Source organism: Geotrypetes seraphini, chromosome 1 (assembly GCF_902459505.1).
Source record: "Geotrypetes seraphini chromosome 1, aGeoSer1.1, whole genome shotgun sequence".
Classification (NCBI taxonomy): Eukaryota; Metazoa; Chordata; class Amphibia; order Gymnophiona; family Dermophiidae; genus Geotrypetes; species Geotrypetes seraphini.
The window spans coordinates 488,713,073-488,728,741 of NC_047084.1; the positions used below are offsets into that span (position 1 = coordinate 488,713,073).

The following is a 15,669-nucleotide window of genomic DNA, read 5'->3' on the forward strand; positions in this document are numbered from 1 at the left end:
AGGTAGAGAGAAACCTTGAAAAGAAGATTTTGTTGGCAAAAACACATAGTAAAAACTTTTTTAGGTATATTAAAAGCAATCAGTTGGACTGCTAGATGACCAAGGGTTAAAAGGTGCGCTCAGGGAAGACAAAGCCATAGCAGAGAGAATAAATGAATTCTTTGCATCAGTCTTCACTGACATCAGAAAACTCGGTAAACTTGGAAGTGGCACAGCAGCGATACTGTCCCCCGATGAAGGCTGAAACGCTCCAAAGGAAGTTGAGCGTCAGGTAGTTCATAGCCCTCCAACGTTGGTTTTGGCTAGGAAGCCATTAAGATAAGTGTTGCTGTTCTTCTTTAAAAATGCATTGATATATTGATTTTAGGTTTTGATACAATTATTAAAATAAAGAAAATAAATCGAACCCTTAGTTAGTTTTTACATCAAATAAAAGTAAATAAAAATTTAAGGTCATGGTTAGGAAGGAGGTTTTGAAGTAAATAATTATACCATATGCATTCAGAATGAAGACTTGAAATAACATCCATGTTATAAGAGATCTCTTTACGGAGAATAGCACATTGTTTATGATACTTCAACCTCCTATTGTAGTTGTTTTGGGGTGAGTTTGCTGTTAAAATGGGGTATCGTTTGAATGAAAAAAAGTAGTGGGTCAACAGAAGTGTTATATTAAATCATAAAATGGAAGTTGGACCCTGATGTGTAAAAAACTCTTCAAAGCAAGTATAGTATAAATTATGCTTAAATACCCCCTTTTTCGTGATTAATGATATTTGATTGTGGGTTGGATAACTTATAAGATGATTTGTCTGTGTTTTCAGTAACTGTGTTACCGACAGGTCTGCCTGTTTTGTTTTTCTTTTTTTTTTTCAGTGGTGTTATACAGGCAAAATATCTGTCCCATAAAAATGAAAAAAAGTCCCCCAAAGGCCCTCCCCAACAATCCCTGACAAACATGCCCCAGCCACTGTCCCTACCTCCCCCAAATTCAAAACTAATGGCAGGAGGGATACCCAGTCCTGCCACCGGATAGCTCCCCACCCCGAATCAAAAAAAAATGGCAGTAGGGATGCCTACTCCTTCCTACCACCAGATGCCCTCCCCACTAATCCAGGAAGGATGCCCAATCCCTCCTGCCACCAGATACCCTCCCCACTAATCCAAAGAAAATGGCAGGAGGGTGCCCACTCCCTCCTGCCACTGAATGCCCCCACCCCACCCCCTCTCCAAACCTGCCCCGTATCTTTTAAAAATGTCGTAAGCAAGAAGCCGATCTCAGGCTCCTGCTTCTCTGGCATGGCCCGTCTAAATGATGTGCCTTCTCCTTCCCCTCCCCGGTGCATCATGTGATGCACAGGGAGGTGCCAAAGGCCCTGATTGGTTCAGATGCCTAAGGCCCCTCCCAAGGGGTGGGGGCCTTAGGCATCTGAGTCAATCACACCTTAGGTACCTCCCTCAGTATCCTGGACATAGAAGGAGGTGCCTAAGGCCTGATTGACTCAGATGCCTAAGGCCCCACCCCTTGGGAGGGGCCTGAGGCATCTGAACCAATCATGGCCTTTGACCCCTCCCCATGTATCACATGATGCACTGGGGAGAGGAAGGGCCGTCATTTAGATGGGCCACGCCAGAGAAGCAGGAGCCTGAGATTGGCTTCCTGCTTACGACATTTTTAAAAGGTTGGGGGCAGGGTGTCTGGTGGCAGGAAGGAGTGGGCATCCGTCCTGCCATTTTCATTGGGTTGGGATGGAGCGTTCAATGGCAGGAAGGAATGGGCTTCCCTACTGCCATTTTATTGGGTTTGGGGGTGTGGGCGTCTGGTGGCAGGAGGAAGTAGGCATCCCTCCTACCATTTTTTTTTGCATTGGGGGGAGAATGATGGCTGGAGTGGGGGAGGGGTGTTTGCCCAAAGAGAGGAAGGACGTGCATTAAAAAGAATTCAAATTGTCCTGTGAATCCTTGAGAAAGCCACCGCTGTGGTGAAACGGGTCCCATTGGGCTATTTGGATATCTGCAAACTTAAGTAATTCCTTCTGCCATTTAAGGAAATTATGAAAAATATGAAAGATTAATTGAATAAATAGGCAGCACTAGGAGGGGGAAGGAACTTAGGGTCGATAATTGAGACTCTGAACCTGTCAGTCTTGGCATGAGGTAATTATACCTGAAACCAAGTGGGTTTCTGAAATCCTTACCTCCTTTCTCATTCTGGATACCATACAGTGGGATTCTGTATATTCTTGGAAGAATAAGTGGCACAAAGATACGACTGGCACTTGTGAATGTTACACCTGCCTCATGCATACATTTACTTTACCCTTTGCTAATTTAGAGAATGATACAGGAACAAATTTGTCCCTGTCCCCGTGGGATCTCAATATTCCCATCCCTTCTCCACGGGATCTGTCCTTGCCCCATTCCAGCAAGTTCTGCCTTAACCATACAAGCCTTGAACAATTATGATTCGAGGCTTGTGCAGAAGAAGACAGAGTTTGCAGGAATGAGACAGGGACATAGCTCACAGGGATGGGATACAAATTTGTCTCTGTGTCATGTAATTATAAAAGCACATAAGCACACGTCATTTTTATATAATAGGTACAAGGGTGGTTTGAAAAGTTTGGTAAAAAAGCAAGTTAAGCAACATAGCCTTCTTCAAGGGCTATACGAATCTAGTCCAGCTTTTTTGTAAACTGTTTTTCCTAGGATACGAAAAAACTGGAAACTTGCTGGACTATCAGGCTCATAATCAAAAGCATAAATATCCAAAACGCATCCTAGATCAGCACTTGGACATCCTAATCACCGATAATCAAAATAATTTTCTGTACATCTAGCGAGGTGTTTTCAGAGCACAAAATGGGTATGGTGGAGACTTGTTATGGGCAGGCTTTGAGCAGTCTCAAGGGTGGGTTAGGCATGGATGTCTTGCAGCGATAATTACAACATAACACTTTCACCAAAAATAGTGCAGTGAATGGAAACTTTACTTAAATCCAACAATCAAAGCCCAGTCCAACTTAGCATGCGCAAGTTAATTTAAATGTAAAAGGGAGGAAAAAGCCTCAGAAAATGCAACACAAGCCAGCCACCACAGCGGCTCAAGGCCTGCCTGAACAAAATCTCATGGGCATAAAAAAACCTCCTTTTTTACTAAAATCAAAATGACTCTGTGCGATGCAATAAAAGAATGATAAATTAGATAATAGTGCCAAACTACTTATCTTATGCAGAGGATCGGCACACCAACGATGGCCAGCGTTTCACAATTCCATGCTGCCTCAGTGTGAGGCGATAGACGTTTGTTTGGGCTCATCAAAGAGGATTGACTGGCAGTTACACTCTGAGGCAGCATGGAATTGTGAACGCTGGCCATCGTTGATGTGCCGATCCTCTGCATATCATAAGTAGTTTTGCACTGTTATCTGGTTTATCATTCTTTTATTGCATTGTACAGTGTCATTTTGAATTTGGTAAAAAGGAGGTTTTTTTTAGCTACGGTGGCTGGCAAGAGCTATATTTTCTGAGGCTTTTTCCTCCCTTTTACAGTTAAATTAACTCATGCAAGCTAAGTTGGACTGGATTTTGATAGTTGGATTTAAGTGAAGTTTCCATTCATTGCATTATTTTGGTGAAAGTGTTATGTTGTGATTTTTGCAGCAATATAATCAAACATTTTGTAAGACATCCTGGATGGAACTTATATGTTTTAAACTAGACCTGTTTTAGAAGGGTCTAAGTGCCACAAAGGTGCCCAAACTGACCAGATGACCACTGCATGCATCAAGTGTAAGACACCCCCATGCTCCCCCTGTGATCACTGACCCCCTTCCACCACATAAAAATGAGAACAAAACGATACATACCTGTCTCTAAAACAGCAGCATCTGGTATGGGGAAGCCTAGTAGAGCTGCACACAGGTGGGTGGGCTAGTGAACCATATAGAGGACCTAAGCCCATTAGCCACTCTAACCACTACACTTATGGTGGAAATTGTGAGCCCACCAAGCCCCCCCCCAAACTCCCCCATCCAAACCCTACTGTACTGCCACAACCTACTCCACCCCACACAGTCTGGCTTCAGAACCAACTACAGTACTGAGACCCTACTAGGAACACTCATGGACATCGCGAGACAACTCAGCACAGGCAAAAAAATGCTGATCATATCTCTCCGCAGCCTTTGATCTAGTAGACCACAACATCCTTTTACAAACTCTAGACTCAATAGGAATTACAGGAAAGGTACTAACATGGTTCAAAGGATTCCTTCAAACCAGAACTTATAGAGTCAAAACAAACAAAGAAACATCAGAACCATGGTCCAACCCATGTGGAGTTCCCCAAGGATCACTCCTGTCTCCCACACTCTTCAACCAATTGCCTCCCTAAGCTCCTACCTAGACAAACTAGGCATTACCTCCTACAGCTACACAGATGACATCACCATACTCCTCCCCTTAGATCAACTAGAGCCCTCCATGGTAGGCACAGTACACAGAACACTTGAAATAGTAGCAACATGGATGAAAGAACACAAACTAAAACTTAACTATGACAAAACAAACTTCATACTCCTAGAAAACAGCAAAACCCCAACCTTGACTAACCTGGTAATAAACTCGATCTCATACCCCATTCAACCCACGCTAAAACTCCTTAGAGTGCTGACAGAGGCTGTACCATGCAACCACAAATCAACAAAATAATGAAAACATCATTCGCAACTATGAGAAACCTAAGACAAGTCCGAAAATTCTTCGACAGAAAACAATTCCAACTCGTGGTTCAATCACTGATCCTTGGCCTAATAGACTACTGCAACATACTATATCTCCCCTGCCCAGCAACTGCGATAAAACAACTTCAAACAATACAGAACACAGCCCTAAGACTTATCTATTCACTGAAAAAAATAAGACAAACTGGACTGACAACTCACCAATCTGCTGACTTCGACCATAGACTACAAAACCTTCAAAAAAGAAACAAAAACCCTACTCTTCAAAAAATACATAAAACCAATATAACACAACCAAACATACTCTGAACTCCTCCTGCGATACCAACTACTCTATAGCAAACCAGAAAATATTCAGTCTCTTCCCTAAGTACTTCTTAATATCTTAACAATATGCACCTCTTAATATCTTAACAATTCTTATGTAATCCGCCTTGAACCGCAAGGTAAAAGGCAGAATAGAAATCACTAATGTAATGTAATATAGGTGCCACCTGCAGTCATAAGGGCTATTTGGGTTGTTGACAGGTAGGTATAGTGGGTTTGGGGGGCTCACCATAGCCTATATGGGAGTTCTGGTGAGATATTTATCTAGTACCCTTTTTGTGAAATTCACAGCAGTGCACTTTAAGATGCCCTACTGCTCTGTTGTCATGTCTGGGTGGCCAGTCCATTACAGGACTGGCCCCTCCCATGTCCAAATGGTCTTGTTCTGGATGTTTGGGACTTGGATAAAATTTTGTTTGAAAATAATGGTATAAAGATAGATGTCCTGACGGGCCCGGCGTCCCAATGGCCTGGACATTCAGACAGAGGATTTAAAAAAAAAAAAAAAATATATATATATATATATATATATAGTAGCGTGGCCATCCCTTAGGGCATAGCAGGGACCGGCACACAACCACAAAATATCCCCGGCGTGCTTCCTCAAATGGGAGGAAGTCCCTGTGGTGGATAGCTTACACTGTGCACACTGAACAGAATGGCCTCTCACAGGTAAGTATCAAAAGGATAAACTTAAATTTATTTATTATCCAGTCAGGATCAAAAAAAGAATGCAAGGAAAAAACAAAAGTGCAAAAATAACAGTAACATCAACTGACAGTTCAATAATGCTGCACTCATTAGCCTGGTCTGATTAATTCTCAGTGTTCAACTTATGTCCCAGGTAAGTCTTACTTCCTTGTAGCAGTACTGCAACAAAACTTAATTAAGTCACTTGTAGTCCTCAATGCAAACAGAAAAAAAACTTTGCAATGTCATAGATCTTCCCTTCTCCTCAGAGTTCCAGAGTAGAAGGTTGGCGGATTTGCCAAAAATGGCTCCTTATCAGGACAAGGAGCAAAATGAACCCTCAAATCCCTCTGCACAGATGTTGGGCAGATCCTGCCCCAGCCTCCAGGGTTTTCCAACTCTAAGAAGGACACTGCAAGTATTTCCTCACTGCAACCAAGCCTCAGCTTGCAGTAGCCACCTTGGCTCAAAAAAGCAACTGCCAAACAAGCAGAATAAATTACCAGCACACTTCCCTCTGCTAGCATACACAGAGAATTCACTTATTCAGCAGTGACTTCCTTCAAAACATCACAGTAATTAAATTAGTGTCCCAGCAAAAACCCAAAAAGTTCACAAAAAGAAAACTTTTCAAAAACACAAGCCCACAATTCAATCAGCTTATTTCCATCTCTTCCAGAAAATACTCGAGGGCCAATGAACTCAACAGTACTTATATGTTGAGCGACTAAAAATAATTGATACAATTTTGAAAAAAGTCACTATGGAGAGTGGAGAGGAATTAAACTGTGAGTGAAAAAGTGACTTCATGCAAAGATTTTGAGACAACACCCTTTTCAAAAACGTTGAATTTGATTACCGGTTCCCTGAAGCAGTAGTCGAAACGTGGCACGTCGGAACCAGAGACATTTATAAAGCTAAGTCTCTCAAATTTGAAATATACTCTTAAGCTCTTAAAGTATAAGCAGTAGCTTAAGTAATAATAATCAGCAACAGTTTTGACCCATATTGAACACTGCAATGATTGGGTGGTGAGGCGGTGGTAACAGCCTTCATGTCTCTGAGCAGAGTTCGATTAAGAGTAGATAAGAATTATATACAGGTCATCTTATAATCATTTAACAGAGTGACTTTTTTCAAAATTGTACTTCCATCTCTTCAGCAAGCATAAATTCTGGCAAAGCACTCCAGTCCATTTCCTCACGTACCTGGTTTATCAGGGCTGCTTCTTCTGACTCTGGGTTCAACATTTCCACATCAGCAGGCTCTGAGGGAGGTGCAGGCTCTTCCAACATGAAAGCCTCCTTTGACTGCCCTCTCCTCTCAGACAGACAGCTCTCTAAGTGCTTAAAAACTGCTGTGCCACACCCAGCCCTACGCAGGGGCTTTCTGCACCTGAGGCTGCCTTCTAACCTGTTTGGTCAGCAATTTCAAAAATGGAGGATTTAAAGGGACCAAACTGTTTTTTCCCCACGGCTATGTACTGAATCTTGCCTAAACTCAGCCTGAGCTTGCTGGTCCTGTTCCTGCCCAGCAGGAACATACTGGTCAGCTCTAATCATTTTCACTGGGCGATTTCTTGGGCTCTTAACTGGCACAAGGCCATAATGGGAGTCAGGCTTGTGACAAAACATATATCTATATCTATCTATCTATATCTATCTATCTATATATATATATATATATATATATATATATATATATATATATATATACACACACTTCTCCCTCCGTATCCGCGGTTTCTATATCTGCAGATTCTCGTATTCGTGATTTTTCGGCTGCTGACTCCACCCCTCTAATTTTCGTCATTGAACCCGGCGTTTCACATTGGAAATCGCTGCTTCTGGTGGTTCATGTAGGAAATCGCTGCCCCCGGTGGTTCCTGAAGGAAATCACTGCTCCCGGCGTTGTACAGAGCAAATCGCAGGTTGGGTTATTCACGGTTTATTATCTTTTTCAGGTCTATTTTATCGAAAAACCGCAAATAACATGCAAAAAGTTATTTGCGGTTTTTCGGTATTCACGGCTATGTTCTGCCCGCATCCCCCGTGAATATGGAGGGAGATGTGTATATATTTCTAGACGTATGATGGTTTTCCTCTCGAAAATGGGCATTTTCTTACTGCCAGGTTTGGACGTCTAGCCCCATACGTCCAAATCGGACTTAGACGTATGTTTTGAAAATGCCGCTCCAAGTGTATAGCCCTTGGTGGAGACTATGTTGTTTAACATGCTTTTTTTTTTTTTAACCAAACTTTCAAACTACCCTCATATATGTTCTTTCTGCCTTGGTGACCTGTTATAAAATAACCCTTCATGTGTGTAATTTACAAAATAAGTGAATATTTCTAAACCTTGTCCTTAAGAATGCCTCTGACCAAGTCAAATAAACAAATGTCCACACAGGTTTTATGTACATAAATTTAGGAGTTTATATCTTAGGCAGATTTTGAAGTGACCATTTCTGTGCATAAAACACTTGCTTGCAGAGTTGCCTTATAAAACTACACCACTAGTAAATATTTTATAATTATTTACTAAAAGGTGTATTATAATTGATGAAAGGACAAGAAGCTTGGGTTTGATGAAGCTCAGCTGTTCTGACCTTCATGTGGTGAATTTCTTTTGTAGTTATGCAAATTAAGAGGAAATACAAATAAAGCCTGAAATCTCATTATGCTATAATTAACTATCAAAGAAACTTGCACTCTTAACTTCAGAAAGATATCATAAAGCTACAAAAGGTATTATAGCATGATGCTTCTTTCTTTTGTATCTAGGTGGTGGTGTATTAGTACTTGCACAGGACCAAGATCAAAGGGGAGAAGGATTTAATCCAGCTGAATCTTTTGTGGGCTCAATTAGCCAGCTTAACATTTGGAATCATACCCTTTCTGCCGTGGAGGTGAATATTTTGTTAAAGTGTATCAGAACACACTGCAGGTGCTTAAGAAGGCAGCAAAAACAGTAGTGCAGTGTCATTAACAGGCTCTATCATAACGCTACATATTTCCTTAATTTTCTTTCCTTTCTGAAAAATGAACATAACATGCTCCACTAGGGGTACATAAGAATAGCCTTACTGGGTCAGACCAAAGATTCCATCAAGCCCAGTAGCCCGTTCTCACGATGGCCAATCCAGGTCACTAGCACCTGGCCAAAACCCAAAGAGTAACAACATTCCATGCTACTGATCCAGGGCAAGCCATGTCTTTTTCAATAAAAGACTATAGACCTTTCCTCCAGGAACTTGTCCAAACCATTTTAAAAACCAGCTACATTAACCACTCTTATCACAACCTCTGGCAGTGTGTTTCAGAGCGTAACTATTCTCTGAGTGAAAAAATATTTCCTCCTATTGGTTTTAAAAGTATTTCCCTGCAACTTCATCGAGTGACCCCCCCCCCCCCAGTCTTTGTAATTTTTGACAGAGTGAAATGTATAAGAGGGCATTCAAGTTTCAAGTTTATTATGTTTTTATATACCGACTATCAAGGTTATCTAAGCAGTTTTACAATCAGGTACTCAAGCGTTTTTCCCTATCTGTCCCAGTGGGCTTTCGGAGTACCACAAGGTTCTATACTATCGCCTTTATTATTCAATGTATTTCTCTCTCCCCTCCTTACACTAGCCCAATCCATCGGATTCACCATTTTCGCCTACGCCGACGATATTCAACTCCTCCACCCTATCAATACTACTAATATTACAGATACAAAAGACATAAATAATAAACTGGATACCATACATGATTGGCTATATACAAACAAACTCGCACTCAACATAAATAAATCTCGTGTACTTCTACTTCCCATCAAAAAATCAGAATCATTACTCGGAACTATTTCTATTAAATCCACCCCATTACAAATGGAAACAAAAATTAAATTACTCGGCGTCGTCATCATTGATAGCAATCTCACCTTCCATGAGCATATCAGCTCTGTAGTAAAAGTATGTTTTTTTAAACTCCGCATTATCAGATCTTTAACATCCATTCTGAACACTGACTCTATCACTATCTTGACCCACTCTCTGGTAATCTCTCACCTAGATTACTGCAATTCCCTTCTTAACGGCCTCTCACAAAAAGAACTACGACGCCTCCAGCTAATACAAAATACCGCTATAAAACTTATCTATAAAAAAAGCAAATATGACCACGTCACCCCTCTTTTAAAGGAAGCTCATTGGCTTCCCATCTCTTACCGTATTACTTACAAAATCATTCTTCTCACTTTCAAAATCAAACTTCTACATCAACCAACTTTTCTTGATAAGCTTCTTATACCCCAAAGTTCCCCGCGCACATTGAGATCTTCAGACCAAAAGCTCCTTTTTATACCGTCCCTAAAAGACTCTTATTATACTCGTAAAACCAATTTCGCTGTTACCGCTCCTACATTGTGGAACTCACTGCCACAACATCTCCGTGATGAACAACAACTTGCTAAATTTAAAATAAATTTAAAGACATTCTTATTTCAGGATGCGTTTAACCAAACCTAAAAAAAAAAAAAAAAAAAATGCTCTTTTTCATTCATTAGACAAGTATCCATTATTCATTACATTAACGTTCCCCCCTCCTCATGTTCATCCCCTCCCCACTCTCTCCATTTCTTCTATACAATGTAACTTTTTTCCCTTCCACCACAATTTCCTCACATTCAAGTATGTCAAGTCTTTGTCATTTATGTTTAATTTAAGATATTTCCATTCACAACCTATTTCTATCTATTCTTTTTTTTTAAGCTGATTGTTAACCGGCCAGACAATTGTTTGATGGTCGGGATATTAAAAATCAATAAACTTGGAAACTTGGAAACTTGGGCTCACAATCTATCTATCTATCTGTTTTATAAAAGAACTGCGTCGGCACACTATTATTTCATCAAACTGTTTATAGTAATAAGAAAAAATAATAATTTCAATACATCAAAAAACCTCACTACTCACAATACATGAAAGAAATTTTTAAAGGACCTCAGTGGCTACCCTCAGAAGTATTTCATTTGTCCAAACTGAGCTTTGATAAGCCAGTCTCTTCATAAGTCCTTCAACATTATTTGCAGCATTCAATGTTAACTATTAATTATTTAGAATTTGTACTCATCATTTTAATGTTTTCCATCTACATGGGGGGTTCCAACATGATATTATGTTTCACCAAAAAATGGCTGTTTCAAGGAGTATCTCCCTTTAGATTAACTGTCAGTCATCTCAGCATCTTCGCTCTCTAAAGAGGGGAGGAACAGAGATGTCGCAATGTCGTTTGCTGAGAAGGATAGGGGAGGTGGAGGGAACAGGGAATGGGACAGGAAAAGATGCTGGATTCACACAGGTGTAAGAGGAAGAATGAGCAGAAAAACCAGTCCCACACAGTATAGAGTAAAGATGCTATAGATCCACAGGTAGTACAGGTGGAGTAAAATAGCAGTTTCCAGAGTATAGTTCTCACATACAAAATTCCTTTATTGATTCTTGTTATTTTTTACTTCATTTTTATAAATTATCTGCATATCCCATGCTTACTTAATTCATATAACACTCTTAGGAGTTAGCAGGACTAAACTACAGGAAGTTCCCGGGTTACAAATGTCTGATATGTCAGACTTGTACTTACAAATGCGGGTGACCTTTCCCCTCTCCCTCTCACCACATGGGTCTGGTATCTCTGTTCCTTTCCTCCCCTCCCTGCAGACTTCCCAAAGTGGTAGCAGCTGGCCAGCAGGAGCAGCACTGTAAACAAGACACCTGAGGTTGGCCCTATTGGGGCCTTTCCTCTACCACGTCTGCTTCCTATGATGTCACTTCCTTTAGGCAGACGCAGCAAAGGAAAAGGGTGTCCTGTGTACAGCACTGCTTCTGCCTGCCAGCCACCATCATTTTGGGAAGGCCACGGGGAGGGGAGAACCAGAGATGCCGCAATGCCACACCTGTGTGCTGAGAGGAGATAGGGAAGGAACAGGACAGGAAGATATCTGATGGGGTGGGGATTTTTTCCATTTATTTTTATTCAAATTTTGAAATAATGAATACAGCAATGTAACAATAGTGGAACTATATAAAAACATCATACATTATAATATTGGTTACAATGCTGGCCAAAATAAACCCTTCCCCCCCCCAACTAATCCCCAGCCCCCACCCTCTGAGATCATGGGAATGTGAGGGTAAGGAGAACAAAATTGCCACTCAAGGTTGACCAGCTAAGATTTGACTACTTGTTGAAGGGGTCAAAGTATCTAGAAAGGGTTGTCAAATGGTAAGCAATACTCGTCCCCATCGGGAGTCCCAATCGGGCAAACCCATACGCTCCAATGGAAGACTTATTCTAAGTGGAGAGAATAATTTTAAGGCCTGACAGTACAGCCCATCTAAGGAATCCTTTAAGCCCCCTAGGTATGGGATGTTATAAATCAAAAAGCCAAAATAAACTATAGCAATTGTAGTGCCATCGGTCTACCACAAGTATCCCACTTGTGAAAAAACAGAAGACTAGAACAATCTAACCAGACAGCAGTCCCAAAACATATGGGACAAAGATGCCCTATGGTGTGTGCACTTTGGACAAGCACCGGTGGAGACAAGTGTCACCCAGTAGGCACGCCAGGGCACTAAATACACTCAGCAACTGAATTTATAACCAATTTCAAAATACAAACATCTGGCAACAAACCATGGAGTTTTTCAAGTATTTCTGCACATGTTGACCTTGTACATTTATCGACAATTCAGTACGCCAGGCCAATACCGCACGCTCATAATCCAGTGAAGGGAGGAAGTCACTACCAATTGGGCATCCAACCAATAAAGGTCAGAGAGGCGCTCATAAACAGCAGAAGTGAGCGAGAAGGTAGGCATAGAAGTCACATAGTTTTTCAATTGCAAGTAGGTCAGGACATCCATTCTATTCCATCTGTAGCTAGTTCATAACAATGAGAAAGCATGCAGAGTACTATCATCTGTAAGAACTTGGTACAAATACATCAATCCCCCCCCCCCCTTCTGCCTGCCTGAAATCCAGCTGACATCATCCCTGGTGAAAAATTATCATTACCACAGATAGTTAGAAGAGGGGTCACACGATAATCAAGTTGCATTTGTTTACACACCTGGCACCATGTCAAATGCAAGAGAACTAGAAAAAAGTAATGGGCATTCCCCAAGACAGCAGCTGGAAGTCTAGGCACATGCAGGAGATAACTGAAATGATATGGTATCCAGAATTGTAGCTCCGCTGGGGTCCAGGAAAAATGGATGTTTATAGGAACCAATCATGGATATCTCTCATATGACAAGCTTCCATAAAGCGCCACAGTGATAACAAACCCAAGCGCCCCCACCCCCCTCCCCCCCAATCTACTGGCAGGGCAACTTGTTGCAAAGGGAGTCCAGGTCAGCCATCCAACCAAAGAAATCTTCGTAACAATCGGTACAACCAATGTTCTACCTTCTCCATCAAACTCAGTGGTAACATTTGATAAAACAGACCCATTGGGGAAGTATCATCATATTATACAGAGCAATGCATCTCAAGGAGATAGGGAAATACCTCCAGTTCAACAGGCAGAGCCGAGTCCGTGCCACCAATGGCTGTATGTTTAAGTCATGCAAATCCAGCAAGTTCTGCGGTAAGGTGATCTCCAAATACACACGTTTTCCAGGTGCCCAAAAGAGAGGAAAGGTGCCTCATCACTTCTATTTGCCATCGATTCTGGAGATTGGATTATATATCTGTCCATAAAGTTAGGTCTCTCTCCCCAATGCTAGTTGAAGACACAAAATTGAAGTTTACCAGTGGATGGACGGAGATTCTGAGGGGCCCTCTAGGCAGCGTCAGGAAGACACGTCCTGCACCGCTCACTGCATCACATGGTCTGTTTTATAAGATACAGGTGGAAGAAGAGGAATGAGCACAAAGACCAGACACACACAGAGGGAGGGGGACACAGAGAGATGCTGGACCCACAAAGTGGTGGATCAGGGAGAGAGAGACAAAGAGAAATGCTGGACTGGGGCGGGGAAGAGAAGGAAGACTCACCAAGGCCAAGAAGAGGAGAGGGAAGATAGAATGGTCAAGGCAAAGAAGAAGGGAGAGGCTCTTGAGATGCTAGACCATGGAGAGTGGGGAAGGAAGAGAATTCAGCATGACAGAAGGACAGATGCTGGCCCATGGGAGAGGGAGTGGCAGGTATGCAAGACGGCGATGGAATGAAAGTAAGTGTAAACCTCCTATCTTTTCTTTCTATTTAAACTATTATAAGTACTGTTTCTTTAATGTTGTTACAGACAGTATACTCATACATATATATACAAACACACAGATTCTCAGATGTTCCAAGTTACATACAAATCTGACTTAAGAACAGCTTTAAAGATGTAACTTATTCTTAACCCAGGGACTGCCTGTAAATAGATGATGTTCATAGCACTTAGCATCTAATACTTATTTCTTTTGTGTCCCTTCCGGATTCAGTACGCTAGGTGTTCAGTCCCTCCCCGCAATCCGGGAGTTGAAGAAATCCAAACACTTTTCTGAGCACATGCTCCTCCCACCTCAGAGAGAGAGTTAGAGTACAGAATGACACGGAGACAAATTTTTCCCCATCCCCGTGAGAACTCAATTTCCCCATCCCGTGAGTTTTGTCGCTGTCCCTGTCACATTCCTGTAAACACTGCTTTAACTGCACACACCTCAAACACTTATGATTTTAAAGTGTTTGAGGCTTGTGCAGATGAGGATGGAGCTTGCAGGAATGGGGCAGGGACAGGAAAAGAACTCATGGGGATGGGATGAAAAAATGAGTTCCTGCAGGGACGGGGAAAAATTTGTCCTATGGGTGCTCTAAGTTAGAGCCCCCTGTAGTTTTCAATTTCTGCAAGCAATCTGTGCAGAAGTCTTTTAGATTTGCTCTGCATCTTTTTCTTATTTTTTCGCCTAAAGTTTGTCTTTTTGGTGGCTTGAATGCCTTGAGACCCCTTTGCGTTGGTTCTTTGTCAGAGGAAAGGACGCAGTCCCGCGGAGCCGGACTGCTGCTTCACTGAGAAACTTTGGTGGATCTGTGGAGCCAGCCTGCTGTGTGCCACCCTTCCTAGACTCTGATTCCATTCCCCTGGGAACTCGCTTGCCTGCTCACCTTGTCAAGGGTTTAAACGCAGGCTGAATGCATCCTGAGTATAACTCCTCCAGGTTTCAGGGTGCAAGCTGCATTTCCTGCCCCCCAGTTACATGAAGAAGACCGTGGGGTGGGGGGTTACAGTCAGTGTCCATCCACTGGCAGTCCGAAGATCTTCAAGTCTGGTCATTTTAGAGCTATTCTGAGGCAGAAAATCCTTTTTCTCCATTCAGCTACAGTGAAAAGAGCTGATAGGCAAGACACTTCAGTGACTGTGAATACATCTCCATTATTTCCTATAGGAGCTTTGAGGGTGGTCTGTGAAACTCTCTAAAACTAATTTTTGAGAGTTTCTGAGGGTAGGGTTCAAGTCTCCCACCTCCATAAACCCCAAATCGCTATTTTTTATTTTTGGATTTGGTTTATTTTTGCCGTTTTTGGTGTGAAATTCGCTGGCGGTGGCCATCTTGGATTTTTATTGAATTTTTTTTTTCAAAGTTTTATTTTTGCTTCAAAACCTCTCGATTTGATTAAAAATCATTTGGGATGGACTCCCCTGCCCTTAATCTGTCAAATGTATTGATTGCGCCAAATTGGCATCGGATCAGCATCTGTGTGCCACAGCATGCTGGGGAAGGGGGCAGGAACTTCGGACTTCGCCTCCTTTAGGGTTGGGGCGCTGGTGTGGGTCCATGATTTCAGGAAAAAAAATCCTGCCCAGAGGCTGTTCTGGAGTCTGGCGCCAAACACTGGCATTAAAAGACTCTTGGTGCAGAATGAGTGCC

General features: G+C 41.9%; 1 protein-coding gene across 2 annotated transcripts in view; it reads left to right on the plus strand.

The window, feature by feature from the left end:
- SVEP1 (sushi, von Willebrand factor type A, EGF and pentraxin domain containing 1) overlaps positions 1 to 15,669 on the plus strand; it is a 430,677-nt gene that overhangs the window by 249,214 nt on the left and 165,794 nt on the right. For both annotated transcript variants that reach the window (XM_033926500.1, XM_033926511.1), the window contains exon 28: positions 8,546 to 8,670. In XM_033926500.1, coding sequence (XP_033782391.1) covers positions 8,546 to 8,670 — 125 coding nt within the window. The remainder of the gene's footprint in view (positions 1 to 8,545; positions 8,671 to 15,669) is intronic.